The sequence below is a fragment of the Oncorhynchus kisutch genome, linkage group LG3, assembly GCF_002021735.2.
Source record: "Oncorhynchus kisutch isolate 150728-3 linkage group LG3, Okis_V2, whole genome shotgun sequence".
NCBI classification, from domain to species: Eukaryota; Metazoa; Chordata; class Actinopteri; order Salmoniformes; family Salmonidae; genus Oncorhynchus; species Oncorhynchus kisutch.
Genome location: NC_034176.2, coordinates 66154183 through 66170388, shown reverse-complemented (window position 1 = coordinate 66170388; position 16206 = coordinate 66154183). Strand labels below are relative to the sequence as shown.

General features: G+C 42.8%; 1 protein-coding gene across 3 annotated transcripts in view; it reads left to right on the top strand.

Annotated features, from left to right (window-relative positions):
* LOC109887746 (AP-1 complex subunit gamma-1) overlaps nt 1–16206 on the top strand; it is a 30561-nt gene that overhangs the window by 2436 nt on the left and 11919 nt on the right. For 2 of the 3 annotated variants that reach the window (XM_031811098.1, XM_031811104.1), the window contains exons 2-12: nt 7076–7279; nt 8639–8763; nt 9640–9781; nt 11838–11934; nt 13735–13811; nt 14280–14288; nt 14987–15082; nt 15179–15259; nt 15354–15508; nt 15615–15728; nt 15888–16028. In XM_031811098.1, coding sequence (XP_031666958.1) covers nt 7079–7279; nt 8639–8763; nt 9640–9781; nt 11838–11934; nt 13735–13811; nt 14280–14288; nt 14987–15082; nt 15179–15259; nt 15354–15508; nt 15615–15728; nt 15888–16028 — 1238 coding nt within the window. In that variant the 5' untranslated portion in view covers nt 7076–7078. The remainder of the gene's footprint in view (nt 1–7075; nt 7280–8638; nt 8764–9639; nt 9782–11837; nt 11935–13734; nt 13812–14279; nt 14289–14986; nt 15083–15178; nt 15260–15353; nt 15509–15614; nt 15729–15887; nt 16029–16206) is intronic. The other variant, XM_031811113.1, reaches the window with a different exon arrangement.

The window sequence follows — 16206 nt, the reverse complement described above, 5'->3', positions numbered from 1 at the left end:
AGTTCAGGGGTGTTTGAGATCCACCCCCTCTAATTGATCAGGATAATGCCTCACGTCAGTCATTCCATTTGACAGCAATGTTTGCGTCACTTGGCTTGACCAAATGACAGTGTTGGCTGTCCAAGCTCCTGTGAAATACTGTACTGTTTTTGTCCTGGGAGAGTAAGTAAGGCTGAGCAAAGTGAATGTTGTTGAGTGCTTCTTTGGTGGTAGCTGCCCAACAGTTCAGCAAGTGCAAACCTTCTCCACATATGGTCTTCCTAATCTATCTATTGTGCTCAACCCGTCCTCTCTGTCCAGACCAAACACATCTTTTGTGCCAGCTTTTGTGGACATAATAAAGAAAAAGTAATGTCTTTATTGTTGTAATCAATAAAATAATGTGTGCCAATAAAAGCTATTGCAACGTTGTAGTAGAACCAACATTTCCTCAGTCTTTGTTAGTCTAGCAGACTGGATTTTCCATATCTGTTGTGTGCGCACACTTATGAGCACAGAGGCTGATTGGGGCTTTGGTTACTTGTCAGATGTCAGTCACAGGAAATATAAGCATTTGTTTTGCTCGAGTCATTAAGCCTAGGTGCTGAATGTGTGTTGTCATGATTCGTGCATTTAAACAGATTGCTGGACTATAGGGTGTGAATTACTTGTAATTGTATCTATATATATTTGTAATAATGACAATTCCAACAATACTGAATGAACAATGAACACTTATTTTAACTTAATACATAACATCTACTTAGTCTCAAATAAGTAATTTGGTGTAAATAATGCAGAAACACAGTGTTGGAGAAGAAAGTAAAAGTGCAATATGTGTCATGTAAGAAAGCTAATGCTTAAGTTCCTTGCTCAGAACATGAGAACATATGACAGCTGGTGGTTCCAGTTAAGAAGTTTTAGGTTGTAGTTATTATAGGACTATTTCTCTCTATACCATTTGTATTTCATAGACCTTTGACTATTGGATGTTCTTATAGGCACTTTAGTATTACCAGCCTAATCTCGGGTGTTGATAGGCTTGAAGTCATAAACAGCGCTGTGCTTCATGTATTTTGAAGAGCTGCTGGCAAACGCAGGAATGTGCTGTTTGAATTCATGTTTACAAGCCTGCTGCTGCCTACCACCGCTCAGTCAGACTGCTACATCAAATCAGACTTAATTATAATAAACACAGAAATACAAGCCTTTGGTCATTAATATGGTAAAATCTGGAAATTATAATTTTGAAAACAAAATGTTTATTCATTCAGTGATATACGGAACCGTTCCGTAATTTATCGAACGGGTGGCAACCCTAAGTCTAAATATTGCTGTTACAATGCACAACCGTCAATGTTATGTCATAATTATGTAAAATTCTGACAAATTAATTATGGTCTTTGTTAGGAAGAAATAGTCTTCATACAGTTTGCAACGAGCCAGGCGACCCCAAACTGCTGCATATACCCTGACTCTGCTTAAACTGAACGCAAGAGAAGTGACACAATTTCAGGTACTTGCATTGATTATATGCAACGCAGGACAAGCTAGTTAACCTAGTAATATTATCAACCACGTGTAGTTAACTAGTGAATATGTTAAGATAGATAAAAAAATATATATATATATATATATATATTGTAAATGAGAACTTGTTCTCAACTTGCCTACCTGGTTAAATAAAGGTAAATAAATAAATAAAATATAAGAAGTTTAATGCTACCTAGCAACTTACCATGGCTCCTCGCTACCTGCACTAGCGTAACAGGTGGTCAGCCTGCCACGCAGTCTTCTCGTGGATTGCAATGCCGATTACCAATTTATGAAACCATTGCGCATGGTGATCTTAGCCTTGTGTGCGGCTGCTCGGCCATGGAAATCCACTTCATGAAGCTCCCGATGAACAGTTATTGTGCTGACGTTGCTTCCAGTGGCAATTTGGAACTCGATAGTGAGTGTTGCAACTGAGGACAGATGAGTTGTATGTGATACTTGTGGTCTCGTTCTGTGAGCTTATGTGGCCTACCACTTTGCGGCTGAGCCGTTGATGCTCCTAGACATTTCCACTTTGCAATAACAGCACTTACAGTTGACCGGAGCAGTCTAGCAGGGCAGAACATTTTACAAACTGACTTGTTGGAAAGGTGGCAGCTTATGATGTTGCCATGTTGAAAGTCACTGAGCTTTCAGCACAGGCCATTCTACTGGCAATGTTTGTCTAGGAGATTGCAGGCTGCGTGCTTGATTTTATACACATGTCAGCAACATGTGCTTATAATAGCCGAATCCTCTAATTTGAAGGGGTGTCCACGTGCTTTTGTGTGTGTGTGTGTGTATATAGTGTATATCTCCATTTTTTTTTTTAAAGTACATTAAAAAAAAAATCTAAGCTTTGTTATACAATTTAAGGTCAAACAGTCAGCAATAATCTGATGAATTGAGGGCTTGTGAAGTTACCTAGGCTAAATTTAAGCCTTCCACAACCACAAGACCCACTAATTATTTTGTAACACTAGTTTAACCTGCTTTTTTGCAATAATCACTAAACTGGCTTTCAAGTCTATGAAAATGCCCTTTTTTATTATTCTTTTACAAATTGAACTTGAAACAATTATAATGCACAAATCACTAATAATGACACTTCTTGTAGCAACCATTATAGAAAAAAATATATATATTTTAAGTTTAGCCAGATTGGATCTATTTGCTAGTTAACAAGGTAGGACAGTTGAATTGTTATGAACACACCCTTCTGTCCATCTCTAGCTGTTTGGACAGTTTGCTAGCCTGTCCACTTTGTTCAGATGTGTTAATCAACTGTTGTTTTTTCTCAATGAGAATGAGTTTGCCAATTCTTTATATAATTGTGTTTATTGCACATTTATAAAATGCATACTAGACTACTAGTATGACGTTCTGCAAAATTCCTGCTAGCGGTACAGCCATGCTGCGCGTGACAAATTGAGCGTTAATTTTCCAGAATCAATGATAATGGCTACTCCCATTTTAGTGTCTGCTCTGCGTGCAATTACAAAGTGTATCGTTAAAGGGGAATTGACCAATTCTGTTGGACCAAACCTTGAATTGAAACCGCTTATCAGAGGAAGAAGTGATCTCTAATATTTGTTGTTGTGTTAGAGAGAGTGAATGGGAAGGTGCATACAGTCTATAGTCATTGCACACAGCAGAGAAGGATGGAAACAGCCGAGACCAAAAAGACATGAGAACAAGCGGACAAACGATCATAAAAATTAATAATATATAAGAACTTGATTCTTGTGATAAAGGCATTTGGAATATCGCACAAAAACATGCATGCAAATGAATTTGGTCGCCCAGCCTTACTCCATGGTGCTGCTAACTCGACCTGACATTTTTCTCAGGGGCTGCATGGATGCATGCTTCAATACATGGAAAACTATACGCTCACCTGTCAGTTTATTAGGTACACCACCCTGTTCCCGGAAATGGATCGATCCTACAGACAGTGAGTCACGTGGCCGTGGCTTCCTATATAAAGCAGGCATCGAGGCATTCAGTTACTGTTCGATAAAACGTTAGAATGGGCAAAACGAGTGACTTGAGCGTTGTGTGATCGTCGGTGCCAGTCGTGCCCGATCCAGTATCTCAGAAACAGCTGCCCTCCTGGGCTTTTCACGCAAGGCAGTGTCAAGGGTTTTCCGAGAATGGTGTGACGAACAAAAAACCATCCAGTCAGCGGTAGTCTTGTGGGGTAAAACCGCTTGTTGATGAGAGAGGTCAAAGGAGAATGGCAAGAATCATGCAGGCTCAGGCAGGCCACAAACAGACAAATAGCAGCGCAGTACAATCGTGGTGTTCAGAACGGCATCTCGGAAAGCACAACTGGTTGATCCTAGTCACGGATGGGCAATTTCAGCAGACGACTACAGCGTATTCCACTCCTATACGCTAAAAACAAGAAGTGGATCCAGTGGGCAAACTATCACCAACTCTGGACAATTGATGACTGGAAAAACATTGCCTGGAACATGACTGCAAGTTTAGTTTACTTGAGTGGCCTGCACAGTCCCCAGACCTCAACCCAATAGAGCATGTTTGGGATGAGATGGAACGGGCTGTACGCAGCATGACTGGACCGTCGTCCATCTGCAGCATCTGTGTGATGCCATCGCTTTCGCCTGTCACTCTGCTGTGTCTAGCACCATCGCATTAGCATCCACATCCCTGTGGAACTTTTGACACCTTGTAGAATACACCAAAGAATTCAGGCTTTTCTGGATTGGTGTACCTAATAAACCTGCCGGTGAGTGTAAGTTAACTTAAATTTGGCACATCTTAGATAATTATGTCCAGCTCAGGGTGGATATATAATGTCAAGATAATGCTTGTTGGTTACAGCAGAGACAATCAATTCCCTCCTGGATTAAGATCCATGTTGCCTAAAAAAAAAATATAAATAGCACCATCTGTGTGCACTTCCGGTAATACCGTATACCCTGGTATTGGAAAAAGTCTTTGATGTGATAACATAACTGGTGTTATTATTGGATTGTCTGTAATCTGTTGGACCTTTTTGTGTGTACAGCCTTTATTTTTTCCCTAGTTCTAAGAAGGTCTCTGCTCTGTGCATTCTTTTTTCACTAACAGCGTCAGCTCTGAGGCGGCTAGATGCAGAAAATGGCTTTGTTCAGCAACTAATTACTGTCATCCCTCTTGATGTAATTGCTTCATTACATTATCCAAAATAACAGATAAGAGCCATGCTGCTTTTGAGATGGGAAGCCATAAAACACCTCTTCTCTGCATGCAGGAGCCAGCAGTAATAACTTTCCCTGTTGGTCCCTGTCATAGTGCGCGTGATGGATCCCCTGTTGTGGCGGTGGTGCATTAACACACACCCCTCTCACCAGGCCCTTCACTGCAATAAACAAGGCCTCCTCCAGACCCACTGCTGGTGCCAGGCCCTTGACCTTGTTCTGCTCACTCCAGCCTGCCCAGGGTTTCTCTTACATCCTCTATCACTCTGCTGTGTCTGGCTGTAGTACTGTAAGTGTATACTTTCTGAATGTACTACACTAGAGGGTAGGCCGCAGTGTTAATTGCTTTAACTCAGGTGTTGAAAGTCAAACGTGTCATTGCTATAGGGGTTTCTGAAAGCAGGAAGTAGGGTTTGTTTAGCACACCCAATGACGATGTGCCTTTGGAATGCCGAGATCTGTTGGCCTTTTGTCGTACGAGTCACTTCATATGACTTGGCATCTGTATTTCATGTGTAGTTATTACACATTTGTAGTTTCCCCTCTCAAGGGAGACCGCATATCCATGGCTCTCATTGTGCCAGTTTGTTACTTCTTTCTCTACTGAATCTTTAAAGCTTAAAGCCTATTGAGCAATTTTGTCACACTATCTCTTAACTGCCAAGAGAGCAATCCTTCCTCTGTGTTTCCGGATTGCTCTCACACCACCGCTGGGCTCATCCTCAAGAGCAGACAGTTCATGAAGGATTGTGATGCAGCTCAGTGTTCATGCACCATTTACCCAACAAATTCCTGCATGGTTTTAAACGCAGAGTTTCCAAACCCAGAGGCGCAATATCGTGAGACTTCGGGAACGCTTGCGAAACGGAACAAACAGACCAGGCCGTAGTTTGAGATTCAATGAGGGAAGTGAAATTCTTCCTTGGTTGTTAATTTTCTCGAAGTCGAAAGGCATCCTAGATTATAGAAAATGTCCTAATTAGTTGAACATGTTATTACTTCAACCTCGTGAAAGTGACAAACTGACACGTTTTAATTTTCGTCAAACTACTTTATATCGAAGGGGTGCCTTCGATTTAATGGCCTGCACATGTGCAGTTCGGTGCGAGATGACCGTTAGACCCAATGACGTTTTTCTGCGCATGAGTGTGATAGGGGAGAAGCAGTTTTAACCTGTCTTCATACTGTACTCTTGACTTAGTCAAGGTCTCATTTACCTGTTTGTATATTTGATCCTCTGAAATGGGCATGAGACCGATTTAGTCGGCTAGTGTATAGATCCAACATGCAGGCTTCCTCTTCTTGACGAGAGGCCATTGGTTTGTGGTAGTTGTGTGCACATACAGACTAGGTGGTCAACCTGCTGTACCTTGCTGGCCTCTGAGACCACAGGCTGTGGTGAATGTTATACCACACAGGAAGTCTACTTATCAAATTGGAAGTAGTACGGTGTATTTGTCATTATCATCTTGCTGCCTACCTATAAAAACAAATCAAATCCCTCTATCTCTGAATCAGACGCATATCGTTAATGGGGTGAGAGATTATATGCTTGTGTCTAATCATTTAATTCTGAATGCATCCTCTCATGGAGCAGCGTTCTTGTTAGAATGGGAGTACATTAGTAACATCGTAGAGGCACGGTACTGTGAGTTCTCTTGTGTTTGCCAGGTCTGTACCTGGCTGATGTTTTAGAACTGGGGCACTGTGCTCCTGTTATTATTCCTCTGTGTGGCTGCATGTTAATACTGGAGAATGTAATCTCGCCTCCAAGCATGTGCTCCTTAAATATTTAATCACCCTCTACTGGTTTGAAACCTTAGTGCTCTCTTCACAAGCCTCTGAGCAAGGCATTCTCCATTTACTTGTCACTTTTGAGGCTGTACTCACAGAACAATGCTAATTTGCTATTCAAATATTTTTCATCACATAGGCTACCAAAAAATACCATTACAGGAGTATGCATTTATGTTATAGAATGAATGAGTACCCATGGCTTCCTAATGATAACCATAATGAGCTAGACAGAAATGGTGGTCAGGTGAGTTTACTAGCCCCCCAGCTACATGCACTTTAACTCAGAAATGCATATAGACAGACACTCTGTGGACCCACCATCACCCCAGGCATTTTTCTTTCATTTGTCTTAATGGATTTGTCCTCTTTATTTATGTCTGTATTAACGCCTTAAACAATACAAATGTTGGAGAAACAAATAAGTTACTCATCATTGTCATTCCCCCCATACTTTCATAATGACGTAGGCCTATTTTCACCTACCGGCTGTCAGATTAGAATATGACTTTGCAGTAAGCCCACCTGTGCCAAATGTTTAGTTTCTCCATGTTTTCCAGAGGATGCCAGCGCCGATCAGACTGCGGGAGCTGATCCGGACCATCCGGACGGCTCGGACCCAGGCAGAGGAGCGTGAGATGATCCAGAAAGAGTGTGCTGCTATACGCTCGTCCTTCAGAGAGGAAGACAACACTTACCGCTGTAGAAATGTGGCTAAGCTACTCTACATGCACATGCTGGGCTACCCAGCGCACTTTGGGCAGGTATGTTTAAAAATAACACTGTTCTTAATTTATTAACTTACATCTGTGAATGTCTTGTTGTTTCTGGCAGTGAATGTGTCTCACCGAAGAGCGCAGTTTTGTGAACGGATGACTACAGCTCAGCGTTCAAAACCATAGTGCCCTCAAAGCTCATCACTAAGCTAAGAACTCTGGGACTAAACGTCTCCCTCTGCAACTGGATCCTGGACTTCCTGACTGGCTGCCCCAGGTGGTAAGGGTAGGGAACAACACATCCGCCACGCTGATCCTCAACACGGGGACCCTTCAGGGGTGCATGCTCAATCCCTTCCTGTGCTCCCTGTTCACTCATGACTGCATGGCCAGGCATGACTCCAACACCATCATCGAGTTTGCTGATGACACAACAGTGGTAGGCCTGATCACCGACAACGATGAGACAGCCTACAGGGAGGAGGTCAGAGACCTGGTCGTGTGGTGCCAGGATAACAACCTCTCCCTCAACATGATGAAGACAAATTGTGAACTACAGGAAAAGGAGGAACAAGCACGCCCACTTTCTCATCGACGGGGCTGTAGTGGAGCAGGTTGAGAGTTTCAAGTTCCTTGGTTTCCACATCAACAACAAACTATTATGGTCCAAACACACTAAGACAGTCGTGAAGAGGGCACGGCAAAGCCTATTCCCCCTCAGGAGACTGAAACGATTTGGCATGGGTCCTGAGATCCTCAAAAGGTTCTACAGCTGCACCATCGAGAGCATCCTGACTGGTTGCATCACTGCCTGGTATGGCAACTGCTCGGCCTCCGACCGCAAGGCACTACAGAGGGTAGTACATACGGCCCAGTACATCACCGGGGCCAAGCTTCCTGCCATCCAGGACCCCTATATCAGGCGGTGTCAGAGGAAGGCCCTAAAAATAGTCAAGGACTCCAGCTACCCCAGTTATAGACTGTTCTTTCTGCTACCTCACTGCAAGCTGTACCAGAGCACCCAGTCGAGGTCCAAAAGGCTTCTTAACAGCTTCTTCCTCCAAGCCATAAGACTCCTGAACAGCTAATCAAAGGGCTACCCAGACCCCTCTTTTACGCTGCTGCTACTCTGTTTATTATCTATGCAGAGTCACTTTAACTCTACCTACATGTACATATTACCTTGACTAACCGGTGCCCCCTGTATATAGCCTCACTTGTTATTTTACTGCTGCTATTTTAATTATTTGTAACTTTTTATTTTTTATTTTTTTACTTAACACTTTGTATATTTTTTAAAGCATTGTTGGTTAAGGGCTTGTAAGTAAGCATTTCACTGTAAGGTCTACCTGTTGTATTCGGCACATGTGACAAATAGAATTTGATTTGATGAGTTTTGTTTTCCAGCTGGAGTGCCTGAAGTTGATTGCGTCCCAGAAGTTCACTGACAAACGGATTGGGTACTTGGGAGCCATGCTACTGTTGGACGAGAGGCAGGACGTCCATCTACTAATGACAAACTGCATCAAGAAGTAAGGCAGGCCAGAACCGCATTGGCTCAAACACACTATCCTGACAGGAACAGCTGCTTATTTGTAGTGTGGGAGTAGAGATAAGAGCTGTGCTGCAGGAGGTGGTGATGTGCACCAACACCAGTGTTCTGTTACTGCCAGAAATGTTACTCATGAGTGGTGCCTTTGCCAGCAGCGTGTGCTTCTGATGTTGGATACGGAAACAGCCCCATAACCTGCCGGACCAGCTGTTGCACCTTTTTCTCAATCTCTTGCTCTCGTGCACATTTTTCTTCTTTCATGTAAACCCTGCTCTATCCTTCGCCTTCCATTTTACCCACCTCTTCCTTATATTTTTTTCTCTACGTCTTTCCCCTTTCTCTTCTACATACCAGTGCCATACTATATTTCTGATCTATTATCTCCCTATGAACGGGGATACAGGCACATTTCTACTGTGTTATTGACTTGTTAATTGTTTACTCCATGTGTAACTCTGTTGTCTGTTCACACTGCTATGCTTTATCTTGGCCAGGTCACAGTTGCAAATGAGAACTTGTTCTCAACTAGCCTACCTGGTTAAATAAAGGTGAAATAAAAAAAATCCAAAGTCTAGGTTGAAAACAAAAGGCATTTGCCATTAAGACCCTTAGACTTTGGAATTGACTGCCAGAGATCAGGCTTGAAGGCTCTTTTTAAATCCCTTTTTAAAGACTCATTAAAAGCATCTTTATAAAAGTGAATGATTTTAATTGGTTATCTTTTTTCATTCTCCTTCCTCCTGTCTTTCTTTGCTAGTACTTTTATTTTATATTGTGAAGCACTTACTTTATACGCTATATAAATAAAGTTATTATTATCTGCTGTCCACTCATTCTTCCCCCTGTCCTTCCTCAGTGATCTGAATCACAGCACACAGTATGTCCAGGGCCTGGCCTTGTGCACCCTGGGCTGCATGGGCTCCTCGGAGATGTGTCGAGACCTGGCTGGAGAGGTGGAGAAGCTGCTCAAAACTTCCAACTCCTACCTGAGAAAAAAGGTACCTCATTCTCACCTAGCCCACATCCACTCTTTACAAAGAAGTGTTAGTCAGGTGATCAGTTTAAAGTTTGTGAGCAGACCTGCCAACCTGCACTCGTTTTACATAACATGCACACAATTTGAGGTAAAAGTATGCTGGTACGGAAAAGTACCCCAAAATACGCTTCTATTGGTAAAATTGTCTGAAGTTGGAGCTGAGCCAATCAGGACTTGGGCGAGGTGAAAAAATCTCAAGCTCTCCACTCTGGCCCGCCCCCCATAGTCGTAGTAGTCTACTATTTTCCTCCCTCGAGCTGAATGGCAGCTCTCCACTTTGTCCGTTGATACCGCTGATGTGTGACGACAAAGGGTAGGGAAAATGGAGAACCAACTATTCAACGGACAACTTTGGAAAATGTATATGTGTTAGTCAAGCACACAACCACTATTTCGTAGTTAGCTCCTTCTACATTAAGACAAATGTAGTTAGCTACAGTGTTTAGTCAACAGACATGGCAGAGAGAGCTGTTCTGCTAATACTGTCCTTCACAGAAAGTTATATTAGACTGTTAAGATTTAGTAGGCCTATGTTGATTTAATCAGTTGTTTATCTGGCCTCTTGATCCAGCTGTATGTCAACAGTAGGTAATGTTGTGATAATCAGTTGTTGATCTGGCCTCTTGATCCAGCTGTATGTCAACAGTAGGTAATGTTGTGATAGTAATCAGTTAACCAATGACAAGGCATGTTGATTGATGGTAGCCTAGTAGTCAGACTTTGATGGATGAGGTCAAGGATGGAGATCTGAAACAAACTGATATAGACCTTGTTCAGTTGTTTAATATTGCAAATAGCCTACAGTAATCTAGACCACTACATTACATCCAGTCATTTAATTATTCTCTTATTCTAAATGTTCTCCCCAAACAAAATTTAAGGAGCCAGTTTACATTTTTACTAGACTATCCACATAAATACACCTATTAATTAGAATCATTAAAAAAAACTAAATGTAACCTAGAAAAATGTGAGTGTCATTGAGACCACCGCAATTTGATTTCCGAGACTTCTGTGTAATCTATGGATTTCACATGGCTGGGCAGGGGCACAGCCATGGGAGGGCATAGGCCCACCCACTTGAGAGCTAGGCCCACCCACTAGGGAGCTAGGCCCAGCCAATTAGAATGTTTTTCCCCACAAAAGAGCTTTATCACAGACAGAAATACTCATCAGTTTCATCAGCTGTCCGGGTGACTGGTTTCAGACGATCCCGCAGGTGAAGAAGCCGGATGTGGAGGTGTTATGGTTACACTTGGTCTGTGGTTGTGAGGCTGGTTGGATGTACTGCCAAATTCTCTAAAACGACGGAGGTGGCTTATGGTAGAGAAATTAACATACAATTATCTGGCAACAGCTCTGGTAGACATTCCTGCAATCAGCTTGCCAATTGCATGCGCCTTCAACTTGAGACATCTGTGGCATTGTGTTGTGACACAACTGCACATTTTAGTGGCCTTTCATTGTACCAGCACAAGGTGCACCTGTGTATTGATCGTGCTGTTTAATCCGCTTCTTGATATGCTTCACCTGTCAGGTGGATGGATTACATTGACAAAGGAGAAATGCTCACTAACAGGGATGTAAACAAATTTGTGCAGAACATTTGAGAGAAAAAGCTTTTTGTGCGTATGGAACATTTTTTTTATTTCAGATCATGGGACCAGCACTTTATATGTTGCATTTTATATTTTTGTTCAGGAAATGTCAGTTAAATGTTATTCAAAAATGCAAAATGCTCCAACTTCCTGATCTCTCCTATACTCCCCCCAGAAATGTAAACACATTTCTGGTTAGATACTGAAGAGCAGCCAAGTACCCATAAGTCTATAGCCTAACATTCCGACTGAGACTGTCTTCTGCCAAAATCATTGTTGGGCACAACAACAACAAAAAGTGCATTTTCTTATGATTTGAGAAGTGTGGGTGTTGCCTCATAAAAATTATTTAAGGTTGGCAGGTCTGTGTTAGCATGTTATAGTTGAGCACTTTGGAAAACATTAGAGTTTTCTCTCCAGGCGGCGTTGTGTGCAGTCCACGTCATCAGGAAGGTCCCAGAGTTGATGGAGATGTTCCTCCCAGCCACAAAAAACCTGCTGAGCGAGAAGAACCACGGTGAGACAACAGGGGGCTGGGGGCAACTATGTCCTGCACAGAGTGCATTGGGTTTGGTCACTCAGATAAAATGGAGATGCTGTGTCCTTCAAAGGGAAAATTGGACTGGTGCCCTCTATACAGTTTAAATGTCCTTCAGTGAACAGAGCTGGATTAATGACTGTTTCCTGATCAAATCAAATCAAATCAAATGTATTTATATAGCCCTTCGTACATCAGCTGATATCTCAAAGTGCTGTACAGAAACCCAGCCTAAAACCCCAAACAGCAAGCAATGCAGGTGGAGAAGCACGGTGGCTAGGAAAAACTCCCTAGAAAGGCCAATACCTAGGAAGAAACCTAGAGAGGAACCAGGCTATGTGGGGTGGCCAGTCCTCTTTCTGGCTGTGCCGGGTGGAGATTATAACAGAACATGGTCAAGATGTTCAATGTTCATAAATGACCAGCATGGTCGAATAATAATAAGGCAGAACAGTTGAAACTAGAGCAGCAGCACAGTCAGGTGGAAGTTGAAACTGGAGCAGCAGCATGGCCAGGTAGACTGGGGACAGCAAGGAGTCATCATGTCAGGTAGTCCTGGGGCATGGTCCTAGGGCTCAGGTCAGTTGAAACTGGAACAGCAGCATGGCCAGGTGGACTGGGGACAGCAAGGAGTCATCATGTCAGGTAGTCCTGGGGCATGGTCCTAGGGCTCAGGTCCTCCGAGAGAGAGAAAGAAAGAGAGAAGGAGAGAATTAGAGAACGCACACTTAGATTCACACAGGACACCGAATAGGACAGGAGAAGTACTCCAGATATAACAAACTGACCCCAGCCCCCCGACACATAAACTACTGCAGCATAAATACTGGAGGCTGAGACAGGAGGGGTCAGGAGACACTGTGGCCCCATCCGAGGACACCCCCGGACAGGGCCAAACAGGAAGGATATAACCCCACCCACTTTGCCAAAGCACAGCCCCCACACCACTAGAGGGATATCTTCAACCACCAACTTACCATCCTGAGACAAGGCTGAGTATAGCCCACAAAGATCTCCGCCACGGCACAACCCAAGGGGGGGGGGGGGCGCCAACCCAGACAGGATGACCACAACAGTGAATCAACCCACTCAGGTGACGCACCCCCTCCAGGGACGGCATGAGAGAGCCCCAGCAAGCCAGTGACTCAGCCCCTGTAATAGGGTTAGAGGCAGAGAATCCCAGTGGAAAGAGGGGAACCGGCCAGGCAGAGACAGCAAGTGGATGAGCTGTGGAGCTGCTGTGTCCTTCACAGTTTTCAATTGATCACCTCAGGTGTTTTCACTAGACACTGATGCTTGTCATAGTACAATGGCTGATATTCCTACACCTTTCTAAAGTGATGCTCTTGTCAGAACCAATGTTATTGCTACGAATATGTTTCTAAATGAGTTTGATAGATGAAGTTGCCCATAGAAAACCAAGTTCAGTTTTGTGTTTTTCCCCTCAATGGTCAAGGTAAGGATTTGGGGAGGGTAAGTTGATGCTAGATACATACCTGTAGTTGTCTTTGTATTGCTAAATTTTGGCCTTAATGACGTTAAACTGACACTTACTAAGAGTGAGAATCCAGATTATAAACCACCACAACGGAACCAGCAAACAGCTTCCCCATAGACTATGTTCCTTATTTTAGTAACAATGCTGTGACATTGCTAAGACATCGACTCCCAGGGAATTGGTAAGGAAATTTGTGTACATTTTGTGAGCTTCTACTGTCCTTCAGGGATGCTGTTTGTTGACCTTTTTTCAAACAACTAGTTTCTCTTTGTCTCCTTAAGGTGTTCTCCACACTTCTGTTGTCCTCCTCACTGAAATGTGTGAAAGAAGTCCTGACATGCTCTTACACTTCAGAAAGGTATGTCTAGCCGCAATCTAATTTAGTGAAATTACTGCTATCAAGAGTTTTTGGGTAACAGCGTAACACGTCATCAAATCTTTAGGGAGTTAATTAAGCATTTGTCCTAAAGCTCACTACATTTCATTTTCTCTTAGTACTCATTTTCCTTTCACTATGACTGTTTTGGATATACTTCAAACATATTTTGCCTTTTGAATCCTTGGATTACATTTTCCCTTAAGGTTTGCTCTACATTCATAGTAGGCCTATGTCTCAGTCGTATCTCCTTGCCTCGCTTTTTTTCCTCGCTGTATCTCTAGTGGCTCTGTACCTCTTTCCCTTAGCCATAACAACCTTGAGCCAGTCTCCCACCCCTCATGTTCATGATCAGAACATGACTTTGAGCTCTCTAAAAGTGAATCTTCCCTAACATCTACCTCATATTTTTTCTGTCATTTGTCTGTTACAATTCCTGCATTGTGTTAGAATGAGAAGGTAAGAGTACATTCTGGTTTCATAGCTGGTGCATGCTGTAACTAGTAATCACACGGTCACTGTAGATGTAATCAAACCTGTGTTCCGTAAAGTTCCTTTTTGTCATTTTGATTTAGACTTTTTACAACGGTTATACGTTGGTGTTCTCTCTTGATATCATGACAGGATTTAAAACATGTTTCTTAGGCATCTCTCACTATTGTCAATGTGCCATCATCAACCTAATGTGTAACTCATTTGATCACCGTATGTTGAAAACAACATGATGGGTCTGTTTTCAATTAATGACCTCAGGTGTTTTCACTAGACACTGATGGTTTTATGTCTGTTAAAAGGGGGGGTATGTGTCTGTATGCGTACAAATATATATTTCAGAAACATATATTCGCATTGGTGCAAATTGTCTATGAATATTCTTGCCTAGCATTCCTGGTGTGATTGAATGTGACATCACAATTCGATTAGCTTTTTAAAACCCAACATCCTAACTGAATGTTTTCATACAATCAATCCTGTCTTGATTACCATAACCCAGAAATGTAAGTTACATTGATGATTAAATCAAGAGAATGTAAATTCTGCACATTCTACAAAATACTTTGTCAAGTTATTTCAGTAACACGGTTGGACACTGATTCCTCAGAAATAAAGACCTTGACCCTTGATGGTACCCCTCTCCTGTTGTTGGTCTTTTGTAGTTGGTTCCACAGCTGGTGAGAATCCTGAAGAACCTGATCATGTCTGGTTACTCTCCTGAGCATGACGTGTCTGGCATCAGTGACCCCTTCCTGCAGGTCAGACCTTTAACCTTGTGTTTTTGTTCCAATCATTTGATCTTCTGTAACAAACTTGGCTAGGCCAGTCAGTGATGCCCCTTGACCTCATTGCAGGTGCGGATATTGAGACTATTGCGAATTCTGGGCAGGAGTGATGATGACTCAAGTGAAGCAATGAATGACATTCTTGCACAGGTGAGAATATAGGTTAATCAATAGTACTCTAGGCTTACTACCCCTAGAGATATGGCCTTATACAATCAGACTAATGGTTTCTTCGCCTTTGTAGGTGGCAACCAACACCGAGACAAGTAAAAATGTAGGCAATGCAATCCTCTACGAGACAGTACTGACCATAATGGACATCAAGTCAGAAAGTGGATTGAGGGTGTTGGCTATCAACATACTGGGGCGCTTCCTTCTCAACAATGACAAAAATATTAGGTAAGTAACACACTTGGGGAACTAATTCATTGAATAATCTGAACATAGGTCATCAAAGTCCCAGGTAATATATAACTTTTATGGTGTCTTTTTGTCCACCCTCAAGATATGTGGCACTGACGTCCCTACTGAAGACTGTACAGACGGACCACAATGCAGTGCAGAGGCATCGGAGCACCATTGTGGACTGTCTAAAAGACCTGGATGTGTCCATCAAGAGGTGAGACCTACACCCAAATGAGGAGAACATGAGTGACATACAGTATAGACATTAGTACATAACACACTGCTAGTCACTGTACATACATTTCTGCACAAAGTTAGGGTCAGAAGATGTAGAGATTTCCTTGTCTTATCGTCATCCCATTATCCTCCCTAGGCGTGCGATGGAGCTGAGCTTTGCCCTGGTGAATGGGAACAACATCCGAGGCATGATGAAGGAGCTGCTCTACTTCCTGGACTCCTGTGACCCAGAATTCAAAGCGGACTGTGCGTCCGGAGTCTTCCTGGCTGCAGAGAAGTAAGGCTCGGGTGTGGTCCAGTTAGAGCTGGAAGATCTGTAGAGATCAGTCTTTGCCAATCAGAAGGACCATGTGAAACCGTTCTCAACATTATCCCGTGGCTTGTAGGTCTTTACCACCTCATTCTGTTTGTGTTGGCCGTTGCTCAGCAGTTGTAGTCGTGGTTCGAGAAGTAAT